General features: G+C 38.2%; 2 protein-coding genes across 8 annotated transcripts in view; both read right to left on the bottom strand.

Moving 5' to 3' along the window:
- LOC134575162 (zinc finger protein 250-like) overlaps nt 1-16933 on the bottom strand; it is a 752315-nt gene that overhangs the window by 478949 nt on the left and 256433 nt on the right. The window lies entirely within an intron of this gene.
- Nucleotides 8123-16933, bottom strand: part of LOC134575160 (zinc finger protein 257-like) — a 207318-nt gene continuing 198507 nt past the window's right edge. For 3 of the 6 annotated variants that reach the window (XM_063434383.1, XM_063434382.1, XM_063434381.1), the window contains one exon: nt 8123-9838. In XM_063434383.1, the coding sequence (XP_063290453.1) occupies nt 8547-9838 (1292 nt within the window). In that variant the 3' untranslated portion in view covers nt 8123-8546. Of the gene's footprint in view, nt 10220-10326; nt 10442-10525; nt 10712-15157; nt 15418-16933 lie in introns of those variants that run through there. The other 3 variants (XM_063434385.1, XM_063434386.1, XM_063434384.1) reach the window with 3 other exon arrangements.

Below are 16933 nucleotides of genomic sequence, written 5' to 3'. Positions count from 1 at the left end.
TCTGCCACTTCCCAGAAGGGAATACCACACTATTGGTACAGTCTTGACATAGACCCTGACATCCAGGACCAGATCCACACTACGAAAAAGAATTATTCAGACTGGTGGAGGTACGCCTCATCATGACAGACCTGTTTTGGGCAATCTCAAGGAAATAGTGCGGTCCTGATCCAAATACCCATGAAAGTAAGACACATGTATCATCACTGGGAGGTGGCTGTCCCTCATGTTTTCTTCACTAAGTCCCCAGAAATCTCCTGAAAGGAACTTGGCTCATTAGGAAAAAAAAAAAAAACATGGAACACTAAAAATCAATATCAGCTCTCTACAGAGGGGGGTCAGCAAAAGAACTGTGAATGGAAAGACAAATTCCCCTTAATCTCACACAGAAATAGGTGAGGATACCTCTCCTACTGCTCCTCATGGTTGCTTTGAACAGATGAAAGAAGAAACAAGACACCTCTCAACAGGGCATGCAGTAGCCTTGCCAGATCCTGACTCCACTCTGTTTGCGGATGAAGAGGAAAGGTACCATACTGGATTTGCTGTTGCTACAGAAGATCAGGTACGTCAAGCATCTTCACTTTCCTCACCCACATCTGCTCAAGACGCTGAATTGACAGCCTTCTCAGTGGCATGCAAAATGTCTGAAGGAAGACGTGCTAATATCTACACTGACTCAAGATATGCCCTGGGTGTGGCACATGATTTTGGATCAATCTGGAAGACAAGAAGATTTCACGCAGCGACTGGCACGCCAGTTAAGCATAGCATGGCTATTAAGAAGTTGGTGGATGCCCTACTCCTTCTGAAGAAGTGGCCATACTGAAGGTGAAGGCCCACGGAAAACTGAATTTAGAAGAAGCACTACTCAGCCGACCAAGCTGCCAAACAAGCCGCAAGTGCACCAAGGGAAGTGGACAGAAGAGTGTCCGCTGAAGAAACTTCTATATTCACCATAAAGATCCTATCTACAGATCTCAAGCTCCTAAAGGAATAACAAGCAGCTGCTGACCCTGAAGAAATACAAAGCTGGAAAACAGAAAGGGGCAACCCTTAAAGACGGGCTGTACTCCAACACTCTCAAGTTCTGTTTACCAAAAAAACATGTACTGGGCAGTGGTTCAGTGGGCCCACGGAGCTTTATACCTATCCAAGATCCTCATGAACTCTTTGATCTATAAATACTCTGAAGCACCTAGAATTACTCCTCCGATCAACAGTTACTGCCGATCCTGTGTCATTTGTGCCAAGGACAGCTCAGGCAGAAAAGGAGGAAAGTACTAAGCATCTAGCTACACTTCACTATCCCTTTCAAGAATCCAAGTGACTATATCCAGGTGCCAAAGAACTGCCGGTTCAAATATGCACTAGTTATAATAGACATTTTGTCAGGATGACCAGGGACCTAGCCGGTCATCAATGTGACAACCAAGACCATATACCCAGTAGTACATCGTGAAAGTTGCAGAGACCACTCAGTGGATTCACCATTCCAGATTCAAGCATATCTCTGCTACATGGGAAGTAACATTTCTTGATCTTGACAACCCTTTGACTCTGAAGGAAAAGTTACTGGATAGAAAAAAAAAAAAAAAAAATTATCAACAAGTGGGTGTTTTGATGGCCATAATAACGCCTGACCACCTACCATCGATGGAAAGCCGAGGACCCCAAAAGGAGACCTCGTGAAGCTAAAGATATTCAGACGCCAAGCTTCTTCGGGAGTATCTGCCCATCTTGAGTTTGTGGTGATATTAATACTGACTAAATGATCTAAGTCCACCTACACTTATGCAGCATGGGACAGGTTTCATACTATGATGAATAAGTAAATGTGCCCTAGCCAAGGTTATTATGTCCATACGCATAATACATGACAAGGTACTCTTGACATACCACATTCATGCTTCAGGACAAAAAGGAGCACTCCTGTAAAGGGAAGTTTGACCCACACATATATATTGATGCCATAGGTGTGCCAAGGGGGGTACCAGATGATTTCACAGTAAAAGACGAGGTTTGAATCCATTTCCCCAACCATCACTGCTAATGATATTTTGATTCGCATTTACTATATTTATTACATCCAACAGCGCTTTGTTAATTATACAAGAGATGCCTTACAAGAGTTGGCCGAACAGTTGCAGGCCACATCCCAGATGACCTTCCAGAACAGAATGGCCTTAGACATGATTCTAGCTGAGAAGGGGGGTGTATGTAAAATACTACCTGACACCATGACTTGTTGCACTTACATTCCAGATAACACAGGTCCAAATGGTAAAGTCACTATGGCCATAGAGAAGTTAGAGAAACTCTCAGAAGAGTTGAAGAGGAATTCTGGGGTAACAGATCCCTGGGAAAGGTGGTTTGGTTGGATGTCAGGTTGGCAGAAAGCTTTAGTCCATATTGGTATGGCTCTACTAATTTTCCTTTTTGTTCTCGCTCTTCTCGTTTGTTGTGTCCTCCCATGCATTAGAAAATTCTTACAGAAGACTACAGACCAAGCGACACCAACTTTCACTCATCTGGAGATCAATGATCAAGATCTTACCTCACCCTGTATTCCGCTACAAACTCTCCCTTATACTGATAAAGTGCAGATGTTTTAGGAAGGGAACCAGCGCAGGGACAGTGTACGTTTGTATGGGTAAGCCTGTGGGAAGAAGTGGTGGACAAGCTGCCAGCTGGCTAACCCCACAGTGAAGGTGTTCGAGGGCCGTACTAACGGATGAGCTGCAGCCTATTAGGGACAGATAGGGGTAGAAATGCACTTTGCAATAACACCAAGCTAGCGGTCATGGGGTTTCTGTGTCTTTGGGCTAACAAGTCTTCTGGTATTAACAAATAAAGTTTATCTTTTAGTAACTAACATTTTAAGGGGGGACTGTTGTAGAATTATAGAATTTATGAAATCAGCATAAGAGAATACTTTATCAGGGAGAAATGTGCGTCAGCGGAACAATGTGTTCATCAAGGATGAAACATTGTGGCCGTTGAGCGACATGTTGATCTCAATAAAGTATGTGTCAGCTGAATAATAAAATGTGTATCTACTAAAAGACCTTGAAAAATTAAGCTTTGAAACTAATAATGCACACTACTCAAAATTGCTGCCAAAGCACCCCTCCCATCGAGTGGACACCTCGTGCTAACAAGATGGCACCTACATCCTGTGTCCACTCCCGTGTCAAGAATGTCACCACCTCTTGATGGGAGGGCATTTGACTAACCACTTAACACCTAAACCAATTAATAATGTTTACTTGTTGTTATCTTGAATTCTTCAGTGATGTAATAATGCCTTTAAAAGGGTCTGCGCACTCATTTTTGAATTAAAGCATTACGAAGTTCTTTCATTAACCTGAACCCTGTGTCTCAGTGTGAATTGACTTCCACGTGCACGCAACTTTATTTTTAATTTGGACAGGAACAGATAGTCATTCAAACTTATTGGTTTGCAGAAAAGAATCCACATCAGTGGGAGTGTCAGGGTCTTAACAACATAAAAACCCAAATGCTTGGTCTCGTTAACTCTATTTTCAAGGAGATAAAAGAAATTAGCCCCCAACTTTTCCTCTTCAATATTGGTTTTCCTTCACAAAATAAATATCAAAAATACCTTTTGACTCACATATTTTTTGCCATTAAAATATGTATGCTAGGGCTTGGAAATCCTCAATCCCATTAATATGGCATAATATTATGGAGCAAATAGAATATCAGCATAGGATGGAATTAAACCCCTTCTTTGGTACTAGAGATATGGTTAAACTATGGTTACCCTGGACAAATAGACAGTATACATGACAATAAAGACTGTGATGTCTTCTGAAGCCCCATGTCGAGTCTCAGAAATTGAATCTATTTTTATTATAATTTTTTTTTCTGTCTTTTTTTCCCCCCTTTCTCTTGGGATTATGTCTATCAATGTAACAGCTATAATACTCTGGGAATCCTTAGTATTTCAATAGCGGCTAGCATTAGATGATTGTAGCGTGATTGAAGGACACACCACGTGTAGGATGGTTTTTACTGAGTGTTGTACTCTATGTGGAAACTCTCGGTGTTTAACGCTATACAATGCCTATATTAGAATATATTGCCAGTACACTTTTGCTTAAGTAGTTATATTGATGTGTATTTCTTTTCTTTTTTTCCTCTTCGGTATATATTATTTATTTATTTAATTTATTTATTTTCTTTTTTTCCTTCTGATATAAATTGGAAAAATGTGTATGTTCTAACTTGTGTTTAATGGTTTCAACATGTTGGAGAATTGCCTTTGGGGTATCTCACACATGAATGTTACAAATTTCCACATAATAAAACAATAAATATATATAAAAAAAAAAAAGAATATAATTATGTCTTTGATAACTTCCGTAAAGATTGGCGCCTAAAGGATTTCACACTACACAAGAAGAATAATGCGGAGGAGATTAAAAAAAAAATAACTAACCTTTTCTCTTTAGAAAATAAAGGCACACCAGACATTACGGCCTGGTGTGAATACAAATGTGTAATTAGAGGTCATAGAATAAAAATGATATCCACCGAAAAAAAGAAAGGAATACCTCCTTTAGCTAACATATTGTAGAAATAGAACAACAGATAAATGATCAGTTAATGGATAAGCAGCTAGAATCCCTACAATCAAAATGGTATTTGAAGGGCAAGAAACCAGAAGCATTAAAGGACCACTATAGTGCCAGGAAAACACTCGTTTTCCTGGCACTATAGTGCCCTGAGGGTGCCCCCATCCTCAGGATCCCACTCCCGCCGGGCTGGATGGAGAGGAAGGGGTTAAACTTACATCTTTCTCCAGCGCCGGGCGGGGAGCTCTCCTTCTCTCCGGGCTGAATGCGCATGCGCGGCAAGAGCCACACGCACATTCTGCCAGTCTCATAGGAAAGCATTTACAATGCTTTCCTAAGGAGCTGGCGTCTTCTCACTGTGATTTTCACAGTGAGAAGCACGCAAGCGCCTCTAGCGGCTGTCAATGAGACAGCCACTAGAGGCTGGATTAATCCAAATATAAACATAGAAAAAAGGTTAACCCTAGCTGAACCAGGCACCCAGACCACTTCATTAAGCTGAAGTGGTCTGGGTGCCTATAGTGGTCCTTTAATGACCAACAAGCTCAAAAAAGAAAAACATAAAAAACAATTACAAAATAAAAGACAAATATACTTATCTATTGACCCTAGAAAAAATAGGAAAAACATTTGGGAAATTCTATCAGGATCTTTACAATTTACCAGAAGAAACATAAGGTAAAGAAGAAGAAATATAATTTTTTCCAAAATATACATATGCCAAAAATTTTATCTGACCAACAAAAAAGCATAAATCAACCAATAAATGAAATAGAGGTCAGTAAATCAAGAGACAAGCTCAAACTAAAAACCACTCCAGGTCCAGACGGTTTTACTAATACATTTTATAAAATAATGAAAGGCCAACTAAAAGGAGAACTCGTTAATATTTATAACTATATAATGAGAACAGGACATTGTCCGGGAGAGTTGCTGAGAGCAAACATAGTTCCTATCCCAAAAATTGATAAAGATGCAGTGTTGATCAGTAATTATAGATCAATTTATTTAATCAACACTGACATTAAAATGTTCTCCTCTGTTCTGGCAGAAAGCCTAAAAAGAGTTATACCACAACTAATTAACAACGATCAAGTGGGGTTTATACCAGAGAGGTCATCCATCAATAATCTTACAAAAATAATTAACATATTAGAAGAAACGTAAAAACAAAACTCCCCTAATTCTACTAGCCACAGAAGCAGAAAAAGCGTTTGATAAGGGTGGGTTGGGGTTTTACGTTGCAACATTAAAACAATTTGGAATTACGGGTTCTATATTACAAGCGATATTAGCCCTCTACACGGATCCATCAACAAGTTATAAGGGTCACAAAACTTTAATATAAGAAATGGGACAAGACAAGGTTGCCCTCTTTCTCCGCTATTGTATATAATAGTTTTAGTCTTAGCAATCTCGATAAGACAAAAACAAAAGAATAAAAGGCTTCACTAACAAGTCTGGACAAACAAAGTTAAAAATATAGGCAGATGATATTCTATTAACATTAGAAGATCCAGAAATCTCGGTCCCAGAGTTACTGAATGAAATAAAAATATACTCTAAAGTTTCAGGATATAAAATGAACTTAGAGAAATCAAAATATATGGTTAAAAAAATGGAAAAAAGAGTAACTTTCTTGTACAAAATATTGGGCTTCTAGAGAATAAGGACAGGCTCAGTTATTTAGGTATATAACACCAGATTTAAAAGATCTAATCAAAGCTAATTTTCTACCTTTACTAAAACAAACTAGCAAAAAATTAAAGGATTGGAAAGGACTAGGCTTCTATTGGTCAGGTAGAATTAACATCCTAAAAACATATATCTTACCACAATGGTTATACTTGGAGAATGATACCTCTGAATTTTCCAGAAAAATGGTTAGCATTATTCCATTCATTGTTGTGAAAATTTGTGTGGGGAGGTAAAAAAGCTAGGGTGAAAAAGAAAAATGTAGCTAGGTCAAAGCAAGACAGAGGTCTGGGGTGTCCAGAAATTATGCAATGCTACCTGGCTAGCAGACTCTTTCACATTTTGCTCACCCAAAATAATATGGCAACCAAATATACTTGGTATAATATGGAAAAAATTAAAACAGGGGTAAACAATTTGTCCTCATTATTTTACATTTTAGATCTAAACAAAAAAGTGATTGAGGACGCACGGAGCAAATCACAGATACTCGAACTTACAAGCTGGTGGGATAAAAATCACGTTTAATATAGGATTTAGAAACAAAATTATAGAGGTGCTCCCATTTTTTGTGATTTCAGATATGTTGGAAAACATAAAAACAGACACCTGGGAAACCGAGGGGATTAGGGAAATCAAGAATATAATAGTGGAGAATAAAATCAAACTCTTTAGGCAAATGGTGGAGGAATTTAACATCTCTGGGAATTAAACTTTCAACTACTTGAGAATTAAGGGCTTCATCTCTGAATATCTATCCAAGAACACGGAGGAGAAAAACCTAAAACTCAGACATATTCTTGATCTAAAGAATTATAAAAACCTATTGGCAAAATGCTTCCAGCACCTGGCAATGCTCAAGTGTTGCAATGTCTTGATTACCTTCATCCCGGATGCAGAGTTAACTATTACTTCCACCTGGCACCCACAAACTCTGGGTTTGGATACTCAGTCTCTCTACAATTCTTAATTAAGGGACCATCTAGCTAAACATTTAGCCATCATTAACCACTCTTTGCATGCAATAGAGAAAAGAACTATCATAGTTGCTGGTATGATATTTTTAGAGGTCATGGCATGGTCATTCTTCACTAAAGGAGTCTTAAACATCCCACTAATTGTTGTGATATGTCTTTTCTTTCTTCTTACCGGTTTTAATCTATGGATGTATTGCAAAATGACACGTGGATTTAATAACACATATTATTCTTCCTTGATGGCTCCGTTGGTGTGAGAAGATCTAAATTAAGTCCCACAGGTATAACTAGTATACCTAGATATACCTTGCCTAGAACTTTCACCTGTGGCACCAGAAGAGGGGAATTGTCATAGATAAAGGTAAATAAAGGGTTAAAGCCTTTGCCTTAGTTAAGTCGTTCCACGTCTGCAGGGGTTAACACTTAAATTCTTCACTTCTGCTTGTGTCAGCAGTCCTCGCAGCTGCCTCCTTTTTTTCATGAAATGTTACTTCTATTAACCTTGGTATTCTAGCTTAGATATCATGTTCTCAAGTAAGTAATTGTTGCTTGCTTTCATGTACACATGCGCAGTAGACTAATGCTAGAATATATATGCAATGCTCTCCCAATTAAAGATGAGATGATATTGAACGACAGCGAAGTGAGTCTGTATTTTATTATCGTTTCTTCCGAGTGCTTGTATATATATTTCTATATCAACACTTCCGGTCATCTAAAGTAATCTAATGTTTACAATTCATTTATTGCAAATTCTATTTAATGTAGAATTTTTTATCTCCTGCTCTGTCAATAGTTTGCTAGACCGTGCAGAAGCCTTAAGTTCAAGTTACAGAGCAGGAGATTAAACCATTATGTTTTCATGCAGGCTGTGTCAGTCACAGCCGGGTTAAGTGTGCCTAGGACTGCATTGACAGAAACAAAAGTGATTTAACTTCTAAATGGCAGAGAATTGAGCAGTGAGACTGCAGGGGCATGATCTATACACAAAAAACGTTTAATTAAGCCAACATTCTTTTGGTAATCATCGTATCCCTTTAAGGTCAAAATAGCCTAACTGGAAATTTAAGTCAGCTATGCTTTCAGTTTGGCTACTCTGGCCTTAATCTTGAAATTCCCACTTTAGTGAATAACCATGTAATTATGTCTACATTTTCCAAAACTCAATCCTTCCCCACATACAGTGCATTTTAATGGTTTTTCACATTTGTGAATACACCGATGACTGATAAGATTCTGATTTCAGTCAAAACATTCCCCACATTCAGTGCAATTAAATGATTTTTCTCTTGTGAATAGTTAGATGCTTATTAAGGTAAGATTGTACATTAAAACATTTCCCACATTCATTGCATTTAAATGGTTTTTCTCCTGTGTGAGTTTGCTGATGTCTGATAAGATCCTGCTTTCTATTAAATCCTTTCCCGCATTCATTGCATTTAAATGTTTTTTCTCCTGTGTGAGTTTGCTGATGTCTGATAAGATCCTGCTTTCTATTAAAGCATTTCCCACATTCAGAGCATTTAAATGGTTTTTCTCCTGTGTGAATAATTAGATGCATATTAAGGTTATATTGTGCATTAAAGCATTTTCCACATTCAATGCATTTAAATGGTTTCTCTCCTTTGTGAATCAGCTGATGCCTGATAAGATCATGCTTTCGGTTAAAACATTTCCCACATTCAGTACATATAAATGTTTTTTCTTCTTTGTGAAACCGCATATGAACGATAAGATCCTGCTTTGCATTAAAGCATTTCCCGCATTCATTACATTGAAATTGGTTTTCTCCTGTGTGAATACGCTGATGTTTGATAAGATCCTGCTTTCTATTAAAGCATTTCCCGCATTCATTGCACTTAAATGGTTTTTCTCCTGTGTGAATCTGCAAATGCCTCATAAGATCCTGCTTTCGGTGAAAACATTTCCCACATTCAGAGCATTTAAATGATTTTTCTCCTTTGTGAATAATTAGATGCATGTTAAGATTAGATTGTACATTAAAGCATTTCCCACATTCAGAGCATTTAAATGGTTTTTCTCCTGTGTGAATAAGTGTATGTGTTTTAAGATTGTAACGATGATTGAAACATTTCCCACAATCAATGCATTTAAATGGCTTTTCTCTAGTCTGAATCGCTTGCTGTTTAACAAGAAGTGACCCATGAGTAAAATTATTCCTGTATACAGATGAATCAGATACAACATACTTCTCAGCATCTGTGAAATCTCCTTTTGCACAGGGAGTGGATTCATCAGTCCTACTAGGTGTATGTACTCTGTATGTTTGGTCTGAGACAGAATCAACATCTCTGATAGATCCATCCTCACGTAAAGATAAGGCTTCGTTAAAATGAATTGAAGTATATCTCTCAGTATGTCTGATGGGCGTATAAGTGTTTGTGAGATTGCCTTCTTCACACGAGGCTGGTTCCTCCTTAATATGAGTAGATGGATATTCTGTTCGTGGATGTTCTGTGGGTTTAGAAATGTCTGTGAGATTGCCTTCTTCACATGAGGCTGGTTCCTCCTTAATATGAGTAGATGGATATTCTGTTCGTGGATGTTCTGTGGGTTTAGAAATGTCTGTGAGATTTCCTTCTTCACATGAGGCTGGTTCCTCCTTGATATGAGTAGTTGGATATTCTGTTCGCGGATGTTCTGTGGGTTTAGAAATGTCTGTGAGATTTCCTTCTTCACATGTGGCTGGTTCCTCCTTAATAGGAGTAGATGGATATTCTATCTGTAGATGTTCTGTGGGTATAGAATTGTCTGTTAAATTTTCTTCTTCACACAGCAAATATTCTTCTGACATGAATATTACAGATTTAATCCCTTCATGCTTTGATTGGTTGATTATAGAAGATTTTCCATTGTTGCTTTTACCTTTGGTTCGGATATCAGATGAAGAAACAGGAATGTATAATCCATCAGGTACAGATTTATCTGTTGGGAGAAAATGTAAATTAAGAGCTAATAAATAAAGTACCACAACAACAAAGCTAATTTGTATGGAATGACACCCACATAACAGCAAATAAACCTTTACTTACCCAGTGACTGGTGGTTCTGCATTATCATGCCCTTGTAGAGATCCTTGTGTCCTTCTATAAACTCCCACTCTTCCATGGAGAAATAGACAGTGACATCCTCACACCGTATAGGAACCTGATACACACAGAATGATACAGTCACCATCCAAACACAACCCTTGGTTTTACTGTATGAGGTCCCAATTCCCAGCAACCTCACCTCTCCAGTCAGCAGCTCAATGATCTGATTGGTCAGTTCCAGAATCTTCTGTTCATTGTTTCCTTCATGGATCAGGGAGCAAGGTGGAAGGACTGGGCTGGAGATAAAGGTCCTATGTAACTCCTCTGACACATGTGGATTGCTGGAAGTTGAGTCATTATTACTGGCCTTCACAACCATGGGACCCTTAATATTGAGAAACAGAGAAATGTGAACAAGAGTGAAAAGCCCCCAAAGAGGCAAAACATAATCTGAAAGTCTAAGCCTTCCCTTCCTCGCTCCTCTCCCATCTACTAGAATCTCCGGTTCATTGCTGGCTTCCTACAAATAGGAGTTTCTGCACTAATGCTCTGAGTAGATCTGATCATCCAATCATTGTATGTCATTGACCCTATATTTCTATTCTTAGCATATTGGAATCAAGGTGTAATTTTATGAAACATTTGCCACTTTTCTTAGAGGTGGGTAAATGGCCCAATGCCTCTTTAACCCCTTAAGGACCAAACTTCTGGAATAAAAGGGAATTATGACATGTCACACATGTCATGTGTCATTAAGGGGTTAAAAGGTTTTCTCCAAGCACCACCACCACTTGAATGATTTCAATGCACGGGGTCTGTGTGTGCCATGTTTCACTTTAAACCCTTGAGAATCCAATGTGCTATATTAAGATTAAAGGATCACTATAGGGTCAGGAACACAAACATGTATTCCTGACCCTATAGTGTTAATACCACCATTTAGCCCCCCTGGGCTCCTCATGCCTCCATAAATATAGTAAAAATCTTATTGTATTCAAGCCTGAATCTGTAAATCTGCATGCTGTTAGACTCAGAAAAACAAGCACTCTGCTGACATGTGGTAGCCTGATCCAATCACAGTGCTTCCCCATAGGATTGGCTGAGACTGACAAAGAGGCAGATCAGGGGCGGAGCCAGCATGATTCAAACACAGCCCCGGCCAATTAGCATCTCCTCATAGAGATTAATTGAATCAATGAATCTCTATGAGGAAAGCATAAATTTTTACTTACCATAAATTTATTTTTTCCTGAAGATTAGAGGCAGTGCTTTACAACAGGGATTTCTAATCTGGAGGGAAAAAACAGGCAGGCAATCCCCCAAAGTTTTCAAGAACCTCCCCCAATTAACCTTTGGCACTATAAATTGCCTCTTACCTAAGACAGCCCCAGAAATACAAAAGCCGGATAACTGCAGAACTTATTCCATTAGAATCAGGAAATCAAGGGGGGGAGAGGTGGGGAGGGGGAGGGAGGAGTGAGCACTGCCTCTGATCTTCAGGAAAAATAAATTTACGGTAAGTAAAAATGTATGCTTTTCCCTTCAGATTAGAGGCAGTGCTTTACAACAGGGATAACCAAAGCAATCCCCTAAGGGCGGGACTCATTTCACAACTGCATGCAAAGTTGCGTCTTCCGAGGCCAATAGGCCTAATTGCAATGTTTAGCAAACGTGTGCAGAGATCACCACATGGTTGTAGAAAAATTATGAGAAGGTATAGCTGAAGCCCTCAGGTGCAAGATGTGAACAAAGCTCTGATAGATGAGAAAAAAGTAAAATGAATGCAAACTTTTAACCCTCTGGCCAGATCCTGTAGAAGCCATAAAACAAGACAAAAGTCTGTTAGATTTCCTAATTGACTTAGTACTTTTTAAGTACTGCATCAGAGAACTCTTAACGTCCAGGCAGTGGAATTCGAATTCTAAAGCCTTAGAAAGCTGTTGGCCAAAGTTGGTAATAATGATCGACTGGGAATAAAAGAAGGATCCAACTTTAACACCACTTTGTCCTGATGAAAAAAATGGAAAAAACTGAAGAGCTTGAAGTTCTCCCAAAAGAGGTAATTGCCCCTAAAAACCTAGAGCGAAGACTCAAGATCAGCAGAGCTGAAAAAACCCAAATAAGACCCCATGGAGGAAAAAACTTCCCTGATGGTAGGAACCAAACTAGACAAAGCCTTGAAAATTCTGGTGATTTAAGAATACGGAGTCAAACAGCTGAACGGATAGCTGGATTCAATTCTTTCGCAAAGCCCATTAGAAGGAATTTAAGGACGTTAGAAAATGGAAGCGGTTGCCAGATTTACTTTGAACTAATACATCAAAAACAAAACTTCTTCCATAACTGGAATAAATCTTGGACCAAGATTCTTTTTTTCAGCATATATCAAAATCTCAATTCATGAGACAAAACCTTATCCTTCAATATCTGGTATTCAGAAACCAGGTCGTCAGTTTGAATTTCTACAAAGTTGGAAGAGGTACCATGGAGTGTTCCAGGATGTCTACTGACAGGGGAATGTCAGGATATTTATATCGGCAGACATTTTGTGCTATGATAGAAATTAAAATGTATATTGTCAGAATCACTCTGAACAGAGCAGACTCCATTTTGTTATTTTCAAGCTAACAAAAGACAAAGATTTCTATCCTTTCTGTAACGCTAACTACTGAGTTGGGAGCTTAGGAATGCTTTGTATATACAAACCAAGTGATAAGAAATGAGAACGGGGGATGGATTCTCTGTCTAGATGCTAATGGAATAGAAATAATTCTAAACCCAGACATTAGTGACAGAGAAGATTAGTAATTAATTTTACTTTCTAAATTTTATAAGATTCCCATTGTAAGTGAAAAGGTGAGACTGAGTTTAAACTGTCATTTTAGAAATTACGACAGAAATTGCAGACACAAAGACTGAGGCAAACCCTTTGAACTGACGAGTAAACTTAAGTTATAGATAACCATATAGATAAGCCAATTTACGTCAAAATCGCCACCAGGAAAAGTTAACTCTTTCCTGGATAGGAATGTTTAGTGGGACGAGACTGCCCTCTATAGACCAAATACTTAAATTGCTATCTGGAAGGTAACCACATCCAGTTTTCTATTGGTCTATCACCTAGTGACAAACAGAGAATTTTTCCCTTTAAAAAAAAAAAGTCAAAGAGTCGGAAGCAGGCCAAGTCAAAGAGTCGGAGTTGAAGTGACTTGGAGTTTGGGTTTCAGATTCGGCCATGCAGAGAAATCCATGACAGATATCCACTCCAAGGCACTCAGAATTTCTTACACACCAATCACACATCCATTCAGTTCCTGAGACTACCTAATCATCTGATGGGAATGTCTACTCAACTGGTAATTATACTGGTTTCATTTAATTAATCTAAGTTAATTAAAATTTTCTAATAGCATGATATATGACTGGATAAATCACGATCAGATTTCGATATTTAGAAATCTTAGTTAACTAAGAAATATCTAATTATAACCATTCCATTCTGCAGATGGAATTAGAATAATTATATATATTAATGTGACATATCACATGTTAGCATATCGTGATATTTAGCCAGGTGTATTGATTTGCTCTAAAATAAGATAAAATATCTGTTTAGGCAAGTTAAAATTCAGCTTGTAGAATCCGGTAGATTATTTTTATTGGATGGTTCCAGGAAACTACTAATGAGCTGGTTTAGATGTTGTGTTAATTAAAATTACATGAGAATAGGTCTTAATTACCCAGAAAGATCTAACCAGCATTGAAATGGTTACTCAGTTATTCAGTTAACTGTTAGCTAAAAAGTTTTATGGCCTTACGCTGCAAGCTGTGTGAAAGAAAGTTCTGAATATCACAGTGAGAAGACGCTGGCGTCTAGAGAAAAGCATGCATTCGGTGCTAACGTCGGCAGAGGGAGGAGAGTTCCCTAGCCCAAGGGAGCCTGGTGCTGTAGAAAGGTAAGTGTTTAACCCCTTCAGCCCAGCGGGGTGGGACCCTGAGGGCGGGGTGGGCCGGAAGACCCTATAGTGCCAGGAAAAAGAGAATGTTTTCCTGGCACTATAGTTGTCCTTTAAGGAGTGAAAAAGTGGCTTCTTGAAGTTAATCACCTATACACATTTTTAAGAAAGAATAGAAGTGCCTCAATACATGTGTTATTTTTGGTACCTACAAAATTGCATTCATTGGATAAAAGCTGTCAGCATTTTCCACATGCAATAGTTTTTTTTCTTGTTTGTGAATCACCTGATGCCTAATAAGATTCGGCTAAGAGCAGTCAGCTAATCCTGTCAATCAATGATTTGACGTCAGAATTGGTTTCCGGCTTCTGCAGTTTTGCACAGTTGGTGCCCTGGGGGGACCAAGGTGAGAGGGCAAACCATTGCACAACGGTTTGTCCTATTACTGGGAAACAGGGCAAGGGTACTCCTGGCATAAAAACTACTTTATTTCCACAATTTGCTGAAAGAGTGAGGCAAGATTATTTTAATTTAGGTGACAATTACATTAATCCAGAATCCCTCACTTATTGAGCTAGCATGATGATGATCTCCAGCCCAAAATTACCCAGAATCCCTGCATTTTCAATCTGGAATGCTTTTTTGGGTGGGATTAGTCTGATATGAAAATGGTTTAGGTTCTCTCTAAAATGGCAGAAGATTAACTAAAATCAGCTTCAGAACGGAGTAAGGTCAACCAAAGAACAAGCTATTTGAGTTGTTCTGTGTTCTCGACATTCGCTTGCGTTCTGTTTTGGTCTGTTTACCCAGAAACCTCCAACTCTCCAGTCAGCAGACAGATCATTTTTAATCTAGTAGTACCCAGAATCCCTCACCTCTCCAGTGAGTAGGTGGATGATCTCCATGGTTAGCTCCAAGATCTGCTCAGCCACCCGATTCCTGTCGTTGTTCATGATTTACTGAAATGCTCTAAGAACGGACTCTGACACTCTTGGAATTAAAGCAACCGCAGTAGTACTGTAATTGAAAACAGTGGTTCTAAATCATTTTAACACTACACTTACATGCGATATCACAGTTACAAAATGCATGGTTAATAGCATGGAGTAATGTAGTATGCATTTACAAAATTGTGGCAATCCCAGTGATGAGACTAGCTTTGCAATTGTACAGAGACATAATTTTGCAGACATTTGTCATCCCTCTCCATTCTGGTCAGAAGGGAATTGTTACAATATATAGTAAAAGTTGCAGATAAATACTGAGCAGGCTGTTGGCAGGAGACCGAAAGTACAAACACACAGAAGGGAATGTCTAATAATATAATATAATATATAGAAGGGAATGTCTAATAATACAATAAAATAATATACCGTATATACTCGAGTATAAGACGAGTTTTTCGGCACATTTTTCGTGCTGAAAACCCCCCACTCGTCTTATACTCGAGTCAATGTCTGTATTATGGCAACTTACATTGCCATTATACAGACCAGGACTGCCGGGCTCATTACAAGCCCGGCGGTCCTGTTGGGGGCTGGCAGAGAGCTGTAACTTACCTTTCCTGCAGCTCCTGGCAGCTCCCTTCTCCTCCGGTCCGGTCAGCTACCCTGTAAGTCTCGCAAGAGCCGTGGGGTCAGAGCATTGCCACGGGGTACCGTGGCAACGCTCCGCGCGGCACTCCCACCGCGAGACTTGCAGTGGAGCTGACAGGGGAGCTGACCGAACCGGAGGAGAAGGGAGCTGACAGCAGCTGCAGAAAAGGTAAGTTATAGCTTGCTGCCAGCCCCCACTCCTGCACAGCCCATCCACTGGACCACCAGGGAATGAGAGCCCCCCTCCCTGGCCATGTATCAAGTAGGGAGGGACGAATAAAAATAAATAAAAATGTAAATAATAAAACAATTAAAATAAAATATTAATAATATTAAAATAATAATAATAATAATATAACAAAAAAATAACTAATATTAAAATAATATTAATAATAATAATTTTAAAAAAAGGCCCAGCCCCCACCAAGGCTCTGCATCACATACACAAACACACTCTGCATCACACACACACACTGCATTCATTATATACACAAACTGTAAATAAATATTCAATTAATATAATTTTGGGGGGATATAATTTTATTTAGAAATTTACCAGTAGCTACTGCATTTCCCACCCTAGTCTTATACTCGAGTCAATAAGTTTTCACAGTTATTTGGCGTAAAATGAGGGGTCTCGACTTATATTCGAGTATATACGGTACTATAATAATATAATATATAGCTATATGACATACTATAATAATATAATATAGAGCTATATGACATACTATAATAATATAATAATATAATATAGAGCTATATGACATACTATAATATAATATAGAGCTATATGACATACTATAATAATATAATAATATAATATAGAGCTATATGACATACTATAATAATATAATAATATAATATAGAGCTATATGACATGCTATAATAATATAATATAATATAGAGCTATATGACATACTATAATAATATAATAACATAATATAGAGCTATATGACGTACTATAATAATATAATATAATATAGAGCTATATGTCATACTATAATAATATAATAATATAATATAGAGCTATATGTCATGCTATAATAATATAAT

Source organism: Pelobates fuscus, chromosome 10, assembly GCF_036172605.1.
Source record: "Pelobates fuscus isolate aPelFus1 chromosome 10, aPelFus1.pri, whole genome shotgun sequence".
Lineage (NCBI taxonomy): Eukaryota > Metazoa > Chordata > Amphibia > Anura > Pelobatidae > Pelobates > Pelobates fuscus.
This window is presented reverse-complemented; position numbering and strand designations above follow the sequence as displayed.